Below are 22770 nucleotides of genomic sequence, written 5' to 3'. Positions count from 1 at the left end.
TAAATCTATAACTCAAGAAAGCTACAACTTAATCTAAGACTGACATCTTTATTCAGTCCATAATATTTCTGCCAAAAACTTCTGCTCCACCAACACCAGAGAGGGCACTGGCACTGCTAAAGCTAACTAACGTACTGCTAATTCACTCCTCGTTGCTTAAACTAAACTAAGTTTAAGATAAAGCTACAACTCAAGAGCAGCAGAACTTCTTTAAGCCTGGCATATATTCAGTTCATATTATTTGCCCAAACCAGCATTTATAATCCACTTGTGCTAATTTGTGCTTTTAGGCTTTGTTGTAGTTTATATTTGACTTGCAGTTGAACATGTTATTTTTATTTAAATGTTATTTTCTGCTTATAAATAAGAATTAATTCTCACCAGTTTGTAGCCTTTGTTCAAAATGGTTGAATTTTTCATTGTTAATTGATATATGTTGTACTACTTTATTTCATTCAGTAGGTGGCGCCACTTCAAATGTTGTGTGCAGTTGAATGTTTAAATTTAGTTTCAAAAAGTTGTAACTGACCAAAGAGTGATCTGTTGTTTTTTTGTGTGTCATTGTAAACTGAAGCACTTCTGGTATTAACTTGTTTAACTTTAATGGAATGTATTTTAAACCAATTACAACTTTGTGTTTGTAAAATAATATTGTATTAATATTATTTTTGGAATAAATACTTGTATTGTTACGTGCAGCAATGCTTCCCTGTGCGTATTCCTGTTGAAATATTAGACTAATATTAGGTCATGCTTTTCAAACCCCTCATACGACTGCAGTGATTAAACGATCAGTTGTGGCTCGTCAAATATAAAACAGGATCATAGTTGTATTTTGATCAATGTAATCATTATCTGGAGTATACAGTCTAAAATATATATGCATACAAAAAATACAACAAAGGCAGCGGCATTATTAAATCAAAATGTCAAAAATAATAATAATTAAGTATTTCAGGTTTTCATTGATAAGACACTTTATTCAGAACTCATCTCTATGTGGTAGCCTCCAGTCTTTACCTTTGGATGATGTATTTAAAAATATCAGGGTATAATAGAAATAATGACCAGCTGACTACTAAAATAATCTTCAGCATTCTCATGTTTGTGAGAGTATAAAGTACAGGACACAGCACTTTTACCATAATACAAAAGCACCAATTTCAGGGTTACCAAGTGAAATCCAGATGATGAGAAGAAAAAAAAATCAAGGTTCATTTTGTAAGTTTTTTGGAAGTGGGGGGGTCACCTGCTTGTCCCCCTACGATGTGTCACAGTATTGTAATAAACTTATCTGTCTTGCCTTTATTTTATTCTTTTATTGATTAAAGGTGCACTGTGTAACTTTTCCGGTTTTCTCCTTGTCTCCATGGAGATATTACTGTTATTGCCTTAATTATTCCACAGTATGGAAATAAACTTGGTAATCACAATGGAGACAGGTTAATAGTCAGATCTGTGGAGAAGCAAGTCTGCACGTTCATGTTTTTAAAGTAATACTAACACAAATGCAAGAGAGATATGTTTAAAGCCCTACTGTGGAACATTCCAGGCAAAGGAATAACATCTCTGTGGAGACAAGCAAGTAACAGACACTCCACCATAAAAATTACATATAGCACCTATAAGAAAATACTTTAAAAACATGCACTCTTATTGTGAGTGACCTTGACTCTCCACAGATCTGTAACTTGGCCTCGTGGTGTCACCTGTAGATACAGTATGTTTAATGCCACACTGCAGAACACCATATAACATCACCATGGAGACAAGACGTACCCACAGTGGAGAAAGCTGCAGTATCATCAAAAGTCTCACAATAATATCGCGGGCTGTATCGAATCACAAGTTACTGTGCATAAATACATGGTTTTATAGTAGCAACAGCTTATAAACATCAGGAACTACATATCCCATGATTCATTTCAGTGCAGACAACGTGAAGAAATATGTTTTTGACTTGAATTCTTGGGATTATGATGGAAATAATTCACACCAAAATCTTGTCAAAGTATTTTAAAAGCAAAAAAAAAAGTGACCCATCTGTATTATCTTCTTCAAAATCTTGCAATAAATATCGTACCATGAGTTTCATACAGTGACAATATCGTATCATGAGACTTGGATATCGTTACACCCCTAGTAGTTACAAATAATATTATATCTTGACTTATAATTTATGTAATTATAAACAAATTGTGCTTGAGTCGTTAAAGGGCCATACCCTATTTCCTGATCTGTTATAATGTTGTTTCCTCAACACAAACAGGTCTGGAGTTGTGTTTTGTTTCATTCATACGTTTAACACACAAACCTGCTTATTTAGGCTGAGTTCTTCTCTCAAACAGAAAACTCCACTCTGCACTGGTCCTTTCGCCTGCGTACCTCCGGGCCCATCCCGATACACAGTCCTGGTTTAGTCCTGGGATCAGTCCTGTTTTAGTCCTGTTTTAGTCCTGGGATCAGTCCTGGTTTAGTCCTGTTTTAATCCTGGGATCAGTCCTGATTTAGTCCTGTTTTAGTCTTGTTTTAGTCCTGGGATCAGTCCTGGTTTAGTCCTGTTTTAGTCCTGGGATCAGTCCTGATTTAGTCCTGTTTTAGTGTTGTTTTAGTCCTGTTTTAGTACTGGGATCAGTCCTGGTTTAGTCCTGTTTTAGTCCTGGGATCAGTCCTGGTTTAGTCCTGTTTTAGTCCTGGGATCAGTCCTGATTTAGTCCTGTTTTAGTCTTGTTTTAGTCCTGTTTTAGTCCTGAGATCAGTCCTGGTTTAGTCCTGTTTTAGTCCTGGGATCAGTCCTGTTTTAGTCTTGTTTTAGTCCTGTTTTAGTCCTGGTTTAGTCCTGTTTTAGTCCTGTTTTAGTTCTGGGATCAGTTCTGTTTTAGTCCTGTTTTAGTCTTGTTTTAGTCCTGGGATCAGTTCTATTTTAGTCCTGTTTTAGTCCTTGAATCAGACCTGGTTTAGTCCTGGTTTAGTCCTTTTTTAGTCCTGGGATCAGTCCTGGTTTAGTCCTGGTTTAGTCCTGTTTTAGTCCTGGGATCAGTCCTGATTTAGTCCTGTTTTAGTCTTGTTTTAGTCCTGTTTTAGTCGTGAGATCAGTCCTGGTTTAGTCCTGTTTTAGTCCTGGGATCAGTCCTGTTTTAGTCTTGTTTTAGTCCTGTTTTAGTCCTGGGATCAGTCCTGGTTTAGTCCTGTTTTAGTCCTGGGATCAGTTCTATTTTAGTCCTGTTTTAGTCCTTGAATCAGACCTGGTTTAGTCCTGGTTTAGTCCTGTTTTAGTCTTGTTTTAGTTCTGGGATAAGTCCTGTTTTAGTCTTGTTTATATTTATTTTAAGCTCAACTAGAGCCAAATATGCACGGATTTCTGTCCTGCACACACGCATATCTCTGAAAGCTTTCTTACTCCATAGAAAACACTCTGTTCCACCTTGTGATGTCATGTTGTAATACAAGTGCTCCAGTGTTTGTTTTAAACTCCATACATCTTCATCACTAGAATCAGTTGGATGATTTCATCCCTGGAGTTGCCAATCTCTACTGAACGAAAGGTAAAAGGTAGCTGTTAACTTGAAATTTACCACTTCATGACATCACAAGTTGGAACAGAGCATTTTGAGCTTTAGAGATGTAGACAGACTAATAATATAAAAAAAAGTATAAATAAAACGTGTGTGAATGAAATAACGCACAGCTCCTGATATGTTTTTGATGAGGTAACGGGCTTCTAAAAGCTCCCAAGAGTCAGTTTTGTGTAATATAGGCCCTTTAAATTAAAAATAACTTTTAGTATCCGCCTCTGAATAACCAACAAACAACAATGGGTTCAACAGATATTTATTCATCATCAAATAAAACAAAACTTGAAGCACAAATAGCAGGTAGCCCACATAAATAAAACATTCACACTTCAAAAATAGAGCAGTCCCTTCTTAGAGCATCTCCGGTCTATTTGCTTGAATTGTACAATAAAAACAAAAATAAAACAGCTTGATAATTGTCCAGTGACGCTATTATAGAACAGGTTAGTCAGCACATCAGGCTAACAAGCTGATGCTGTTGAAATGCCTACACCGGTGCAAATAGGTAGCCTAGGTCTTTACAATATGGTTAAGAGTTAAGCCCAAATAGATTCATACCCTGGAAGTAGATGAACAAAATAAATACTAAAGAAAACAGATTTTAATACTGTGTGGTTATGTCAACAATGAGATGTTAAGAAAAGAACTGGTCAAAATTTTAGTAGAATTTCTGAGAAGATTTTCGATCATTTTATCATTTTTCGATACTCCAGGAATGCCCGAATTTGAACAATTTGGGGCTTAACTTTAAATGACAAATAAAAGGTACAAAACCATTACAACCATTTACACCTGAATAAATAAAAGGCAAAAAATGACACTTTATTTCTTGCTTAAAAACAGTAGAACAAAATGAGAGCATGACTGTGTAAAATTGTCGCTTTCAGTGAGTAAACAGTAACAGTTTTCAGATTTCTTGGTAGGATGACTTTGGGGCTGTGTAGTCCTCACTGCTCCTGAAAAAACAGAGAGAAAGACTTTTATTTTGGAAGGAAAGAGGAAATACATGCGACTAGGTTCAACACGTTTGCTTGGTAACTCAACCAGTGCCTGTAAATAATGAATGAGTATAACCAAAGGAACTAAAGGTCTGAAGGACAGAAAGAAACTAGTCTCCATGTTAAAATGTCTTACAAAAAATTGTTTTTCTTGCTTATATTTTAATTGTAAGACGTAATGATTAAGCCTGTTACAATAATTACGATGTCGTTCAGTATAAAACCTGGAACAAAATATTTTGGAGTGCAATATTTATTACATTATAACATTTTCTTTGTAAAACTGAGGAGATTTGGGTTATTTTTGTTGTTACATCTGAGCTGTAAAAGGTTAAATAAGTGATTTCTATGGCTAATTATTGACCGATAAGAGCACATTATGTTATTTATGGTTGTGTTGGCTTTTAATGATACAATAAAACAAGCAAGACAATTTTTAAGATAATATTGAAACTACTGCATGCCACTGATACTATCCTTTATTGCAGTATATCTCTGTACCAAAATATTGTGCTATAAAAACTGTTATCATGACAGGCCTAGTCATCTCAATATTAACATGCTACCTGGTCATTATTGTAAATATGGAATTCACTTGTAGTTTAGTCCTGGAATAGTCCGCTCTGAGACCTGGTTCAGTCCTGGTTCATGCAATGTTAAAATTAGATTTTAAGTTGAAACATAAGAAAAAAAAAAGAAATATTAATAGTCAAGATTAGTTTACATTGAAAACTGTAAGAAGTAGTTGAAGTAGTAGTAGTAGTAATAATAGTAGTAGTAGTTGTAGAAGTAGTATAATACTGAAACCAAACCATAAAACATAATGACCCCCCAAAAAGTATTCTTAATGTACAATATTGTTAAAAAAAACACACAAAAAAACACACACACACACATAAATTGCACTCAAAGTCTCTGCTGCACTGGCTTCCTGTGAGCGTCAGGATAGATTTTAAAGTTCTTTTATTGCTTTATAAAGCTCTTAATGGCTTTAGTCCTATTTATTTATCTGATCTTCTTTTATCATATGAGCCTCTGGAACTCTCAGGTCCTCAGGTCTCGTCTTTTAACAGTCCAAACTAAAACTCACAGTGAGGCATCATTCGATTTTACAGCCCTCATGTGTGGTATTTTTAAAAGAAAACTCAAAAAGTATCTTTTCAGTTGAGCTTTTACTTGAAACTTTTACTTGTTTTACATTGTAATTTTTCTGTTGCATGTGAAGAGCTTTGTGCTATGTTAAAATCTATGAAAAGCGCTAGACAAATAAAGTTTGACTGATTGAAATCTTATCCTGGAACAACTGTGTGAGAAAGGAGAAAGTACCCACGATAAATATTGACCCCCAAAAACATGATAGATTATTCTGTCTGTTTTGTATTGAACGATCAGTCAATATAGTAATTATCGTGACCGACCCGTCTATAGGCCTACTTACATCTGTGGTTTGCAGTGGTTTAATAAAGCTCCATTTGTATTTGCTCAGTGAAAACAGAGGAGTGTGTCTTTATTTGTCTTAAGCAGCTCAAAACAACTAACAAAGACAATATTTGACTTTCTAAGTACTGTCACCAGATCTAAACCAGGTCTTTAACAGGACTACATGAGGTCCACAGCACAAAACCAGGTCTAACGCTGAAATTTGAAGGGTCCATATTACGCTATTTTCTGATCTATGATATAAAGTTGTTTCCTTGTCAAAAACATACCCTGTGTTGCATTTTGTTCCCATACACCTTCACTAGAATCATTTGGATAATTTCAGTCCTGGAATTGCCATTTCTACTGGACAAATGGTGAAAAGGAGCTGTTAACTTGGTAACTACCGCTTCATGACATCACAAGGTGGTGCAGAGCATTTTGAGAATGGAAATGTAGACAGACTAACAATAAAGAATTCTTCAAACATGTGTGAATGAAATAAAATGCAACTTCGGGTATGTTTTTGATGACATTGGTTAAAGTGTTGGATAAAAGCATAATATGGGACTTTTAATAAATAATTATATTACACATGACTTATTAGAACATGAAATGTGCATGAAATCATGCACATTTTTGGATGTGAACATGCAAGCTGTCCATGTTTTAAATGTGCCATCTAAGTAGTACATTTAAACAAAAGCTACTTCAAAGGGAGAAAAAAACATATTAAGTCTAAATGAAAGCCGCAAGCAGCGATAAAGGACCCCCAGAGACTACACAGAAACTGATCTGCTTTTATGGGAGCGGTCCATGACAATCACGTCAAGAATGTAATAATACTTGAGTAGTTGTATTAGAGCTCATTGAATGCAGTTTACACAATAGCAGTGAACCAATAAAGATATAAAGATCAAAACAATGAATGGAATCAGCATTTAAGCTAAGTGCTATATAACAGAAGTGCAAGACGTTAGGGTGTGTTCACATTTCACATAGTACACATCAAAACTGCCACTTTGCAGAGACATCACACTGGGGGTGTTCTACGTGTATCTCTAGTAGTGAAATGTTTAGGAGTTACTGCGGTGGCACAATGCACTCATAGCAAACACTGTTTTATGGTAGTCTGAAAACTCAAGAAAAGACACAAAAGTAGTTACAGTAGTAGTTACAGTAGTAGTATGTAGTGTGTGCCTATAGAGACCACCAGAGGTGGAACCAAGTCGTTGTGTTGGAAGTCTAAAGTAAGTCTCAAGTCTTTGACCTCAAGTCCAAGTCAAGTCCCAAGTCAAAGACAGGAAAGTCCAAGTCGAGTCTCAAGTCACTGGCTCGTAAGTCCACGTCAAGTCCAAGTCGTCTGCTTTGAGCTTCAAGTAATTTCAAGTCTTTAAACCAAAGTACCAAATACAGCTTAGATGTATAATATGCAATTTATATGAATTTTAAACTAAATTGTACTTAAAAAAAAGTATTTACATAAGAGTTGTAGAAATGCCATTTTTTCCATTTTAAATATCTTCACAAGATCTTAGTGTGAATCATTACGATCAGAATAGAAAGAATTCAAATTTTTAAAAGTGCTAATTAACAGTTACTTTGTCATGAAGGATCATGTTCTCTGTAGTTTCCTCTGTATCGTACTGTACGGTACTGTATATTACTGTAGTACATTTGATGATACCACATCACAGTACTTCAGTTACACTGAAAGTAACAAACAGAAGTGGGACGGACATGTTTTAGTTTGTTCTTGTAAAATTAAGAATCACATTTATCAACTGTAAAGAGAAAAGTATTTTCTAAAAACATATTTTTTAGGAGAAGCATCAAGTCTTCTCAAGTCACAGGCTCAAGTCCAAGTCAAGTCCCAAGTCACTGACCTTCAAGTTCAAGTCGAGTCCCAAGTCTTAGTCCATTTTTCAAGCCAAATTTCAAGTTCTAAAAATAGTGACTCAAGTCTGACTCGAGTCCAAGTCACGACCTGCAAGTCCCCACCTTAGGAGACCACTGCAGTGAGTCAGCCCTGAGTAAGCCCATTGTATGAACTCCAGTTTACGACAGACTGATGCAGACTCAACAAGACAAGTCCAGACCCAAATCAGCTGACAACAACCTGCAGCTAAATATCTCACAGTTACACAGCACAGCAGTCACCTTTTCTCACAGGGAAATAGCTCCTGACTTGGTGCAACTGTGTAACTTTTCTGGTAGAGGGTCCACCACCTGCTTGTCTCCATGGGGATGTGATTGTTTTCTTATCTAGAGTGTTCCACAGTACAGTGTTCAACTTGTCTATTTTACATGATTCAATTGTGGGTGTTTTTATTGTTTACTATGAATACACTGAGACGTCTCTCCACAAACATGACCTATATCTTGGCCTAGTTTCAGTTTACTGTGGAACTTCCCAGACAAAGGCAAAGGAAAAAATCAATTTGTCTGTCTTAAAGTGTTTGTAGGTTTGAAATGAAATGAATAATTATGTTAATATGACCCCACACTCAGTGTAGTTTAATAGGCCAAGCTACCAAACAGAAACTGTAAACAAGTAGGTGTGTTAGTTTCAGAACAGTTTCAGTGTAGTTAGCTCCTCCCTTCAGGTAAATATATAAGGAAGTGTCCATCAGTATTTGACCAGAACTGAGGAAGCAGCTTGGATGATCTGCAAAATGTATTTGACCAAAATAAACTTTTGTCCAGTTAAAAAATGTAATTTCTCCTTTTTCTACCTGTCCTGGATGACTGAGGGATTCTACACATTCCAAACAAAGCAATACCAGCTTCAAGAAGGCAAACAGTTGGCGACCCTCCATATGAAAAGTTACACAATGCACCTTTAAGGCCATTGCAATTGAATTATAATTGAGATCCATCTGTAATGGTCAGAGATCAAGTTGAGTCTTTTTAATCTAGAGTTTTACAGCCAATCCTCTGTTGTAATTTGTTATTGTGACAGCCAGGCCTAGCACGTGTTTAGGCCTGGCTGTCAAAATAACAAATTATGATAATAACAAATTTTGAAGTATCATATATTGTTGAAGAAAACAGACCATAAATGATAAAGCTGAAACTAAATCATGCCTCTGACACAATAACCCTACAGCAACATTATCCTCCAAAAATGCTAAATGTATAATATAGTTAATACTGATCATAGTGCAGAAAAATATCCAGAAGTTCCTCACTAGAATAAAGAAAAAGTCTCCATGATAAATATTGACCCTCAAAATGTCTAATCTAATCTAATCTAATATATATTGAACTAAAAGTCGATTTAGTGATTATCGTGACATGCGTTTTGTATGTTCAGACTTTGAAAAAAATTTATTTGACTCATTTTTGTGTTACATTGTAATGATTAAAACTCTGTAAATTTTGTGAAATAAAAAATAAACGTCAGACATCAAGTATATACATCAATCAATATGAGAAAAATAAATTCCTATCAGCCCTATAAGCAATATGGAAAAGTAATGTCAATGTAGATAAATAAGGAACATAATCTAGTGGAAAACATACATAAGTGGAGAGCTACCACACTTTAGCAGATTTAGACTGATGACTGCATTAAAGACCACCAACATGAAGTCCATCTGTGAAAGACTCGAGTGCCCAAGAAAATTACTGAAATGAAAAATTATGCCACACCATATTTGTGTAATTCCTCAGTTGTTTAGCTATGTTCTATAGTGATCTATGGGCTTATACAGTCTTGTTCTGATACAGCTCAAGATCATTCTAAAGTGGAAATGGTTCATTTCTGTTCCGTCAAAGTGATTTTTTTAGTATCAATACATGCCCAAATGAGTATCTAGTTTTGATATTAGTTTTAGTACTGAATAGGATCTGAATTTCTACTCAACTCCAGTGAATCAGGCAAAATATTTACTTCATTCCAAGTTAAATGAAACTGAAAATTAGTTCTAAAAAGTGTTTATAATTATCTCACCTTGTCTCCTCTTCTTTAAGCTTCTGAGCTGCCTGCTTTGACTGTTTAATCTGCAAGTCCAGTCTTTGTAAGAAGTCTTTGGCTGACAGCTCCTCTGTTTTCTGCGGTTGCTGGTTCTGGCTTGGTCTGGGGTCCTCGGGAGGTGGGGAGGGGGGCGGGGAAGGCTCTTCTATATCCTGCGTCAGGACAGAGGGCGAGTCCGAGTCCTGCCCGGCAGAGTCGTTATCGGGAGATTCAAGAGAGAGTCCGTTAAAAATGAAGCGTTTCTGAGTGATCACAGGTATGTTCAGAATGCTCTTGAGGAAAATGCAGTCGTTGCTGAAAAGCTTGTTGGCGCGTTTGATTTGCTCCATCTGGTACAGCGAGAGAGGAGAGAGAAAAGCACACAGAAAGACAGGCTTAGTAATAAAACAAGTGCATCAGATTGGATCAAATGTATTTAGGCAACATAACACTATATTTAACTAATTGTGATTTAAAAAATATTAAAAAGTGAGTGTTCTGGCCTTACTTTTATGATATTATTGAAAGACCATTCCTTTAGCCAGTGTCTAAATGCAAGTTGACTGGAGCAGAACGCACAGAGAATGCTGCTAAATAATATAACTACATGTCGAAGATGTATGAGAAACTAGCAGAGCATCTTTAAAGGTGTACTATGCAACTTTTCTGTGGAGGGTCTGCCACTTGCTTGTGTCCATACTGATTCTGATACTACAGCTTTAATTATCTACTAAATATTCGATGTCAACCGATGCCAATGCAGAGATGGAAAACAGGATATATTTCCTCAAAACAAAAATAAAATAATAGAAAATTGATCTAAATTTGTTATTTATCCCTCCAGTAACCACAAAACAACTTATTGTTATTGTATTATTATTGTTTTAAATACAAAAATCAAACACTATGAGACTTTATGGGCCAACTACAGCTAGAAAAATACTAGTAAATTGATCTAATAAAAGCAGTGGTGTGAACAAGTCGTTGTTTTGCAGGTCTCAAGTAAGTCTCAAGTCTTTGACCTCAAGTCCAAGTTAAGTCCCAGGTCAAATACATGCAAGTCCAAGTCATGTCTCGAGTCACGGGCCCATGATTCCAAGTCAAGTCCAAGTGTACTTAAAAAAATCATGGTATATTTGAGTTGTAGAAATGACAATTTTTCCTTTTTAAATGTCTTGCCAAGATCAAAGTGAGAATCATTATGGTCAGAACAAACAGAATTCAGATTTAAAAGTGCTAAATAACAGTTATTTTGTCTGAAATGGAAGGATCATGTTCTTTGTAGTTCTATACTTTACTGAATATTACTGTAGTACATGTGAGGATACCATCTCGCAGTACTTCAGTTACATCCAGAGTAACGAACAGAGACGTGGGACAGACATTTCCACTTTGTTCTTGTAAAATTAAGCACCGTATTTATCAACTGTAAAGAGAAAAGTATTTTCTAAAAACATCTTTATTTTTAGGAGAAGCATAAAGTTTTCTCAAGTCACAGTGCTCAAGTCCAAGTCGAGTCCCAAGTCTTAGTCCATTTTATCAAGTCAAGTCTCAAGTTCTAAAAATAGTGACTTAAGTCTGACTCGAGTCCAAGTCATAATATGCTGAATAAGTGTATATGTCCAACCAGAATATTGGCTGAATCGATATTTGGAAGCTGATATCCAATTTAGCAATTTTTTTCAGTATCTGTGCCGATATCCGGAACCAGTATTGGATCGGTGCAACCCTAATACTGTAGTAATGTTTACAGTATAACTCTGTCTCCGTGGGGACTATGAGGTGGCACCACTAGTCCAAATTACAGGTCAAATCTGTGGAGACGCATCCCTATTCATAGTGATAATGTATGTTTGTTTTGCTATTCAATAAAAAACACCTGGATTTGAAGATGGATAAAGCCATACTGTGTAACATTACAAGCAATAACATTTCCATAGGGACAAGGCCGTCGACCCTCTACTAAAAAAGTACACAGTGAACCCTTTAAGCCTACTCTCTGAGGTTCAGGAAGCGGTACAGTCTTCAGTCTGTACTTGTGCTTCCTGGTTCTAGTCAGGATGCATTCGTGTTTTAAGATCCCGAGGGGGTAACTAGAGAACCCTAACCCGAGGGAAAACCATATAGACACAGGGAGAACAAGTAAAGTCCACATAGAAGGCCAGAAAGACGTCCAGGGTTCTAGCATCCTGTGACTCAAGGATGACTTCTCATGGTGGAGGATGTGAAAGTTTTTATACTGGCAACAGGACTTTCCTTAATGTGGACAGTATCAATACAAAACTCCAACAACTGATTTGCTTCTGGTAAAACGAAACCCATGCTTTCCCTTGGAGGCAAGTTCAATTAAGGCAAAACTGAGATGCCATGTAACCTTATTTGTACGTTTGATTTCTGTGACAGTCATCAGAATAGACAAGTGCAGCAATAAATAACTTAAAAATATGACCTTGATTAATAATTGTCGCTGATAAACCGTATCTTACCGTAACCCCGTATTTGAGAGCTATCCCTTGCAGCGTGTCACTATCCGTAACCCGATGCTCGATGTACTTCTCCCCCAGAGAGGCCGACACGCTGGCGGTGCTGCCGTAGGAGCGGATCTTGGTCCGGGCAAGGCTCTGGGACAGCTCGCTCTCTGACTCGGAACCGGACCTGGAGCGAGGGAAAATGGGCTGCCCGAACCGACCTCCTCCCCCCGCTCCCCCATCCCGCATCGGCAGCACGGGCGAGAACTCCGCCATCTTCGCCTGGATGCACCAAACTCAGCGCCGCCCGGGGGTTGTTCCGCTGTAGAGCCGGCGGAGGGGTGAGGGGGTCCGGTTTAAGCCGCAGGCAGCGCCCCGTCCTGCAGAACAACAGGGGACAGCGACATGTTTCGGGACCTCCGCCTCACGGTGACGGGAGCTACGTTTGCCGTGTATCCGCTACATTTGCGTCATCACGCACTGACGCACTGACGTACAGTAGGGGGAAAAGGCACTTCCGGCAACATCCTTTTCAAAATCATAACACGATTTGTAAAGTTAGTCCGAAATCGAATATATTTTTACATATGAACATGCAGACTGAAAACAAGATATATTTTCTTAAAACAAAAATGAAATAATACAAAACTGAACCAAATTTGTTATTTATATCTCTAGGAAAACGTATTGCTATTGTATTATTATTGTTTTAAATACAAAAAATCAAACACTATAAGATTTTCAAGGCCAATTACAACCAGAAAAATACATAATTACATACATTTACTAGTATATGTCCCGGGATATTGGCTGAATCGGTATTTAGAAGCCGATGTCCGATTTATCTTCTTTTTTTTTTTTTTTTTTTTTTTTTTTCCCCCAGTGTCTGCGTCGATCAAAGCACTATAATAAAATCCATGGCGCCGATATCCAATACCAGTATTAGATCGGTGCCTCCCTAATACTTCAGTAATGTTTCCTTTGAATATTCTACTGTATAACTCTGCCTGCATGGAGACTAAGAGGTGACATCAATAATCCAAGTTACAGGTCAAATCTGTGGAGAGGTGTCCCTGTTCACGGTGAAAACATTCCAAAAATCGAATATATTTTTACATATGAACAAATGCAAATGTTATCGATATAATGTAGAGCAGCAGTGACCTGTGTACTGCTGCTCAATAGAAACTGCCTAACCTAAATACTATTCATCCTTTATTTATACATTTATTTATACTAGGCCTCTTGTACAACGTCTGATGGGCTCTTGCTTGGCCCACAGACTGTATATGGTTGAGACTTTTCAAAATATAGGCCTAATGTCAAAATATAGGCCTAGTGAGAGATACAGGACTACATTCATATCATACTGCATACAACTGTACAACAACTCACCTTTATGTAACAGATAATACTCCCTACAACTGTACAACAATTCACCCTAATGTAACGGATAACCCTATGTCCTGTCAATCATCATATTGTTGCACTGTCTTCCTATGACCTCTTATATAAAGCTGTGATTTTATGATTTTATATTTTATTAGTTATCTTTTCTATTTTATTTTGAGTTGTACATTTACATTTATATAATTATGTCGTATTTTACACCTGTCTCTTGCTCTTTTTTGCTCCTTATTAAGAATTTATTATTACCATTTATTTTTTACTCTGTTATTAAATTATATTGTGATGTGTGAGCTGTGAGTGGATCAATAAAGTTTGCCTAAGTCTAAGTCTAAAAATAAAGTCAAAACATTAAAGATGTATTTACAGCAAGTTATATAAAAAAAGAATGACCACACACTGAAAAGGCAGGTGTTATTGCATGTAGGAGCATTGTAGACTTAACCACTAAACAAATATTTAGCAATTTTACAATTAGCACTAAGAATCGACTTCTGACAGGCTTGTGTGAGCAGCCTTTACTTGTGACCAGCAGAAGCCCTGTGACCAGACACAGATGGAAAAAATACATGTTTGGTGAGCATGTGAATTTTAATCATGACTTTGTAGCTTTTTCCTATTTTTTTTGTTCATTTTCCAAACCTGTCACACATTTTAAGTCCCATTTGACGTCCTTGTTTAGGGAAGTAAGTCAAAGTCTAAATTGGAAAGACATAAGGTGACTATAAAATGTGTATGAATCACCGATAATTATCCATTTACTGTGTTGACACTTACAAGCTTTTATTAACTTAATTAAGCCAGTTTACTAGTTTACACATGAAATTATAAGATGCAGTTTAATACATTATTATGAGTTTCCATATTTGCATTTTGGGCCCTTCCACAAAACACGTTCATATTGTCTATATATAAAAATGATAGTAAGAAATATCACTGCTGGCTATCCATAAATTATGTCATATTTTCCAAAGAAACAACCCTTGTGTGCATAACCACTATAGTGACAACAAACAGCAGGTGTGTCTTTATGCAGCTCGGGTTTCAGTGGACAGGACTAATCAGGTTTGAATGGTCCATTTATTCAGCTGTCGCCCGGTAACCCACAGACTGTATTGGTAAACTCATTATAATTGTTAATGTAATTTCAAATCTTAAGTCTATGATTTGATTTATGCAGAGACTAGAGGATGGACGACCGGACAGAGGGGCCCGGAGGTGGGCACAGGATCGGTCAATTAATAATTCATTAAACTCCCACTGCGAGATGACACTGAAGACCTACATGGACACCTGTACAGTTAGCCTATGCATTATTAATATGAATCAGTGAAGAAAAAAAAGTGTAAAACTGCCAAAAAAATGATCCTCTATTCAATGTGCATGTGTTTTGGTTTTACAAATGTAGTAGTGTGTTGTTTTAAGTGGTCTATACTATATTTTTATTATATCTTTATGCAAAATGTTTTGTATTGGTCTAATATGAATGGGGCATTAAAGATGTGTCCACGGAGATAACAAACGGTGAGATTGCTTTCGCTGGAATGCACCACTGTATGGTATTAAACTTGCTTATTTAATTACATTGTTTCGTTATTATGTATTTATTTACATATATTTTTACAATAAAATGCATTGTTGGCCCAAATCTCCACAGATCGGACCTGTAGCCTGGTGCTTGTCTCCATGGAAATAAATAAGTTAAATATCATACTGTGAAAAACTCCAGGCAAAGCAACAACATCTCTTTGGTGATTTAACCCTCCACCTAAAAAGGCAAAGGAGAAATTAAAAATGTTCAACTGGACAAATAAAAGTTTGTCCAGATTCTACCTGGACGACCGAGGGTTTTTTACAAACATCTCAACCTGGAAAGTTACACAGTGCACCTTTAGGACACAACCTTTACAGCCACCTTCTATTCACTTTATTTTTTTATTATACATGGCGTTATTGTATTATGTAAGGTTAACTAGCCTATATTTTAATGTCCCATAAATGTGATGACTGTCGTGTAAATGACTATTATTTTTGCTGTTTTATGAACACAAAATGGATTCCTGAGCCATGTTACAATGTTGTTACCTCCTTAAAAATAGACTTGGAGTTGTATTTTGCTTTATTCACACATGTATGAGTAATCCTTTATTATTAGTCTGTCTATATCTCTAAAGCTCAACATGCTCTGTTCCAGTTTGTGATGCCATGAACTGGTGGTTTTCAAGTTAACAGCTATTGTTTCAGAGATTGGCAATACAAATGATTCTAGTGAAGCTGTATGGAATTTAAAAACACAGTGGAGCACTTCCTGGATTACTATGTGAAGTCACAAGGTGGAACAGAGTGTTTTCTGTTTGAAAGAAGAACTCCATGTGTGTTTTTGATGAGGAAACAACATTATTAGAGAGATCAGAAAATAGTGTAATATAGACAGAAGAAAAGCATTTTAATCACTGGAAAAACAGTTACCTTTAGTAAATAGTGAATTATTTTCTATTATAATTTCTTGTTTCCTTTATGTTATAGTTGTAGCCTAATAGTTTGTTCTGAGCCTGTTGTCTGTGGTCCCAACCCTTTTTGACCAATGACAATCAATTACCCTGAGAAGAAAACAGTAAAGTCATCCAGCACCACAATCTTACTGCATCTTTATTTGTCAGTGAATTTATGTCGTTCTTTTACACCAAGTATCTATTGTGGCAACGGGACAACCGCTAACAGCTGCGAGCTCATGATTAGAGGATGAGTTTGTGATTTAGGCTCATTTGTAAGTAATAGTTTTATCAATTTCATTAAAAGCTTAGAATAGTATGAAAGTGGAGTGTGTGTGAGTGATGGTGGTGGTCAGAGGGGCCGATGGAGCAGATTGGCAAACTTGCTACTGTCAGTCTGTACCAAGGCAGCTGTGGCTACAGTAGTGTCTTACCACCATCATTGAGTGTAGAGTGAATGAATAATGCTCTGTAAAGCGTCTTTGAGTGTCCAGAAAAGCGCTATGTAAAACTGATGCATTATTATTATTATTATTATTAAACATCAATGTCTTTTTTACGTGAGCATGTGTTTCCCACAGTATGACGATAAAAACTGAACCAAAACTTGAATAAATAACTTCTATACGCCCACTAAATACTTTTAATTTTAATTTGACAGTATGTTGGTCATTATGGTGATTGCAATGTTAGACACTTACAGATGAGCTTAGTGATGATTTCAAGAGTGAACTGTGTGGCGTGACTCTTCCGACCCCTCGTGCAAAACTGGAGTATTACATCACCGTAAATCAGCATGAACATTTTTAACCAGTAGATGGCGATATCTTCACGCGTTTTTGGAGGCCATACTCCCTACAACATAACGCATACATGTAAAAATCCACTAGAACATTTCTGTCTGTGACCTGCTTCTGCCCATCACGATGTTTGTTTTTCTTTGCCTGGAATGTCCCACAGTATGGCTTTAAACATATTTATTATCCTACATTTATTTTTATTTTTATTTTTCTTGCTTAGAATTTGTTGAAAGAAAGATGCATTCCTACTTTTAGCAGGTTCACTTTTCCACCAATTTGACTGGGAAGTAAAATGACCTGGTAGCGCCACATGATAGTCTCCATGGAGATTGCTAAGCATAATGCCCCATTGTGGAACATTCTAGGAAAAGCAACCACATTTCAGTACAGATAAACATGTGGCAGACCCTCCACCAGAACTACAGGTGTGTAAATATATCAAAATATCCATATATCATATCGATTAATGTGATGATACAGTATTGATATTGGTGACTGCTGTATCGATATATCGCCAAGAGTATATTTTAATATATTTTACTAAACTATTTTGATACTGCACTACAGTTTTGTTGCTTGTTTAGAGGAAGGAAACTCCTTTATGCAGCACATTTGACATTTTCACTGTATTGATGATTAAAATGGGTGTTTTTAACTTTGCACAAGAAGTGGTTTAACAAAGACTTTTAGTATTACAGCCTTGATTTATCCATTATTTTTTATTGAACCGTATTTGAATCGATCTGAAATATATCGTGTCGAACCAAGTGCGCTGTATCAAGATATGTATCGTATCGGCAACTTCTTAATGATACCCAGCCCTAACCAAAACAGTTACACAGTTCACCTTCAAAGTAAACTTTTTTCTTTAACTTTCTTTAACTTCTTAAACTTTTTATTCTTTTCTTTTCTTTTTTGGATCAATTTTTCATTTAACGTTTTTATTTTCCTTTCATACAGGGTGGGGAGTGGATACATCTGACAGAAATACAAGTAATAAACATTACATTTTAAACTAAACTTTCTGGGCTATCTTGGCTCAAAAGTAGATTGAAGTCTGATTACAAAACCCTTATTTTAAACGCGACATGAGATCATATTTAACTGAGTTGGTTGGCAAACATCAGATGGAGTCATGCGTGACTCTTTTGATAAACCTGGAGGCCATAGACAGGTAGACTCAGCTCCAATACATACAGTCTAGCCTTTTTCAATCAAATAACATTAAAACTCAAATCATGTGTATTTACAATCAAACTTAGAGCCTGTACTATAACATGAAACACATATTTGTAGCCTGATGTCATTATAATGGCCTATAGTTTGAGAGTTATTTAAAGTTGGCAGAACAGATGTCTCAAAGTGTATATACAGAATAATACAGCATACATTCTCCACAAATGAGATCTTGTAAAAGTTGAGTCCTGGGAAGTTTTGAGAAATATTTGAAGATGCCGAACACAAATAGTTTGATCAGTGCTTCAATCATGCAGCAAATTTCCTTTTTAGCCTCTAGCTTCATTGAAAAGGCAACTGTCAGACTCAATAAATTCATCTTTAACCTTGTCAGATCTTATATTTTGGAAGTATGTTTTTTGTATTTGTGGTTGGAAAATGATGAGATGATTATTGACTATGACTGCAGTTTGAAACATAACTTGAAATTTGTCTATTTATTTAGGCTCTAGCTGAATTACTGGTACTGCCAAGCGGGATGTATATGACAGCCTAGAAAAACATTGCCAATTTTGTGCTGCTATAGCTTGTCTCCATGGCGATGTTACTGCTTTCTCTGGAATGTTCCTCAGTGGCATTAAACTTCGATCTCCATGGAGACAAGCAGGAGATGTTACTGTTTAGATATGCGGAGAGCCGAGACCAAATAATGCTGTTTTCTAAATTCATTTTTTGTAATAAATACACTTGCAATTGAACAAATGCGAGGTTTAATGCCATACTGTGAAACATTCCAGTCAAATATAACATTTAAAGGGCCCATATTACGCTATTCTATGTTACACTATGTTGCATAAAGTAAATAAACCTGGAGTTTTGTTTTGTTTAAACACACAAATCTTGCATATTTAACACTCTGTTCCACCTTGTGACGCCATGTGGTAATACAGGAAGTGCCCCATTGTGTTTTAAACTCCATACACCTTCACTAGAATCATTTGGATTATTTCAGTCCTGAAATTGCCAATCTCTCCTGAACTAAAGGTAAAAAGGAAGTTGTTAACTCGAAATCTACCACCTCATGACATCACAAGGTGGAACAGAGCATTTTGAGCTTTGAAGATTTAGACAGACTAATAACAAAGGGTTACTCAAACGTGTGTAAATGCAACAAAACATTACTCTAGGTATGTTTTTGATGAGGTAACAACATTATAAACATGCCGTAAAGCTTACAAGAGTCAATTTTGTGTAATGTAGGTCCTTTAAGAACTACAATACTCTAAACAGTGGCGGAGTTAGCAATTTGGGGGCCCTAGGCGAACTTAAATTTGGGGCCCTACTATAATGCACCATTTCAAAAAAGAATATATATATATGTCTATCTGTCTGTTTTTCCCCATTGTTCTTGAGACTTGCAAATCTCTATTGATTTTAATTATGATGGATTGGAAACTTAGTTCGGTTGGCTGCTAAATAACCAAAGCTGAAAGTAGGTTTATTTTTTTGCTGGTACAATTACATTTTTGTTTACATCCATTACATATGATTATTATTTTTATGATTAATGTTTAAAACTAAACTACTCTCATTTAATGTCATACTGAGAGAAAACCAAATTGCTCTGAGGCTTAGTGACACTGAGGGCAATTTGTTGAGGGCCCCTCCAGGTTTGGGGGCCCTAAGCAGCCACCAACTTTTGCCTAATGGTAGCGCTGTCTCTGGCTCTAAATCAAAGTTAGTGAAATCTACAGTAAAATACATAGATGTCATTTTGTTTGCTAACCACCAGGCATGATTCTGATGAGGTAACAGCAATATAATGTAAATTTTGCGTAATATAGGACCTTTAAGCTTGTGGCAGACAACCGAACACTTACTTACTGCGAGTGTTTTATGTGTTTTAAGTGTTTTATATGTATGCAAACTCTTATACCATTTTCCACTCTGTAAAGTCTGAACTGAACATGAGTTTTGTTAAAGCTCCACTGCAAATCTGACAGCGTCCTGACCATTTACATGAGTATTACATAACACCTATCGCAGTTTTTCCACTCTCAGCACATTTTATTTATTACGTCTCTCACACAAAAAACCTCTTTCTCTGTGTTGTAAGACCCAGCTGTCCTCACTCTCTTCACGCAGGCTCAAAATTACGGGTTTTACAACTTTCCTGTTAAAGTCCGGATCAGCCAATGGAAAAACACATAACAAGAGACATGTAACGGGGTATTGTGTAACTTTTCTGGGGAGAATCTGCCACCTTCTTGTTACCGTTGGGATACGCATGATTTTCCGGGATTGTTCCACAGCATGGCATTACACTTCTCCATGGTGATAAGGAGGATCTCTGAAAAGGCTGATTAATGCAGGTTTTAGGCCTGTTTTTGAGCGATAAAAAACAGAAATTGAATAAAGCATGAAAGATGAATTAAATGCCATACTGTGGAACATGCCAGGCAGAGCAATGGCAGACCCTCCACCAGAAAACTCAAGTAATTTAAAGGGCAATTTTGTTGTTAATGAATACTTATTTGTATATTTATATTTTTGTCTCCACTTTTTAGCATAATCCACACTGCGAGACGAATCATCAACTGTCAAATAAAAGATGGATATATAGATTTGTCACTAAAAATATCAAAATTAGATGCCCTGTCTGTTATCCTCACAACTAAATATTTTATATCATGTATACACAAATCTTGTATCATGATATCTACTTCAATGCATTATTTTTATTCCTTATTCCTTATTCCTATATATGTTATGTTTTATCACTATCGTTGCGGTTTATTTTCATGAGATTGCTTTTATTATTATCAGACTAAAGTGGTACTCGGTCAAGTTATTTCCTACACCGATTAAAGTGTCCTATATTACACTAAACTGACTCTTGTGAGCTTTAAGCCATGTCATAATGCTGTTATCTCCTCACAACAGACCTGGAGTTGCGTTTTGTTTCATTCATACATGTTTGAGTAGGGTGACTCGATTTTCAAAATAAAAAAAACTAGGGCACCCCGGTTTCTGGCTGGTAATAGTAAAATTGTGAAACGAGTGCGTAATTAAGGAAAATTGTTCTGTGCTCAGCCCATTCATGGCTAACATGTGAGTCATAGTATAGTCACATTTTCTCTGTGTTTTGGTCATTTTTAAGCAGCTTTTCTGTGTTTTCCCCAAACAGATGCCAATTTATGCCTTGCTTTACTGTTGGCGAGTATCTTGGCAGGTAAAATATAAGGACACCTGGGACATTTCTTGTATAAAACTGGAACAAATCACTGGTTTTGTATAAATCTGCTGAAACAGGGGACACAGGGCTCAAAACCGGATAAATAGGGATGTCTGGTCACCTTTATTATTAGTGTGTCGACATCTCCAAAGCTCAAAATGCTCTGTTCCACATTGTGATGTCATGTAGAGGTAGTTTTCAAGTTACCTCAGCTCTTTTACCTTTTGTTCAGTAGAGATGGTCAATTCCAGAGCTGAAATCATCCATATTATTCTAGTGAAGGTGTATGGAGTTTAAAAACACTTATATTACTACAGGACATCACAAAGAAGAACAGATTGTTTTCAGTTTGAGAGAAGAACTCAGTCTAAATATGCAGAATTTGCGTGTTAAACATCTGTGAATGAAACAAAACACTCCAGGTCTGTTTTTTATGAGGAAACATCATGACATAGATCCGGAAATAGACTAATATGGGTCCTTTAATAAGTTTAAAGTCTAAAATCATTCAGTCTTTAGCTCCCATGTTATTCTTACCCCCTCTGCCTTTTCTAATAATGGTAGTTACATAAGCATTCTCAATAAAAGTCATTGAAAGAGCCCTACTTGCAGCCATTTTCAGCCCTGACATTGACTTGCCAATTTCACTTAGCCTTTTATTTTGTGTGCGTGGAAATCTTGAGTCACTTCCCTCCGGCCCTTGCGTCTTGGCACTGCGGGAGCCGAAGCATTACATCATCTCTGAAGAATGAGCAAACAATGTGAAAACTGGATTTGATTAAAGACGAGAGCAGGAGAGCACCTCCCCGCGATCGTGTTCATCTGGTGCTTCATAAAGGAAAACATGAGGCGAGATGGGGCATGTTTCGGAGCAGATATCTGTGTAATGTCTCAGTCATCTGGGTATGCAGGTTCCGTAGCAAAAATGACTTCACTCTTAAACTTTTGCTCTGTGGAGAGAGTTACATTTTCTTTTGCTATTTTGAGCAGATAGCGATTTTTTAGTCCAAAAATTTAAATGAACTTGACTGTATTATTAATTATGTCACCTTTTTCCACCTAAATGTTGATAGTAGTAATTAAAGGTGCATTACGTGACATTGCACTACCTCTTTGTGTCCGTGGATATGTCATTGCTTTGCCAAGATGTTCCACAGTATGGCATTAAACTTATCTCTATAGACGGCAATACCAGGCCAAGTTACAGGTCAGGTCTGTGGAGAGGCAACTCCCGAATGCACA

The 22770-nt window shown here is 36.5% G+C and overlaps 1 protein-coding gene across 1 annotated transcript; it reads right to left on the bottom strand.

Annotated features, from left to right (window-relative positions):
- Positions 1-3815: 3815 nt before the first annotated feature.
- Positions 3816-12882, bottom strand: lysmd2 (LysM, putative peptidoglycan-binding, domain containing 2). The gene is made up of 3 exons (XM_020938950.2): positions 12437-12882; positions 9948-10300; positions 3816-4531 (listed from the first exon to the last, which is right to left on the bottom strand). The coding sequence occupies exons 1-3, from the start codon at positions 12692-12694 to the stop codon at positions 4483-4485; spliced, it is 660 nt and encodes a 219-aa protein (XP_020794609.1). The 5' UTR covers positions 12695-12882; the 3' UTR covers positions 3816-4482.
- Positions 12883-22770: the final 9888 nt, after the last annotated feature.

This window comes from Boleophthalmus pectinirostris, unplaced genomic scaffold (genome assembly GCF_026225935.1).
Source record: "Boleophthalmus pectinirostris isolate CB_2022bp ecotype Guang Dong unplaced genomic scaffold, ASM2622593v1 HiC_scaffold_19, whole genome shotgun sequence".
Lineage (NCBI taxonomy): Eukaryota > Metazoa > Chordata > Actinopteri > Gobiiformes > Gobiidae > Boleophthalmus > Boleophthalmus pectinirostris.
This window is presented reverse-complemented; position numbering and strand designations above follow the sequence as displayed.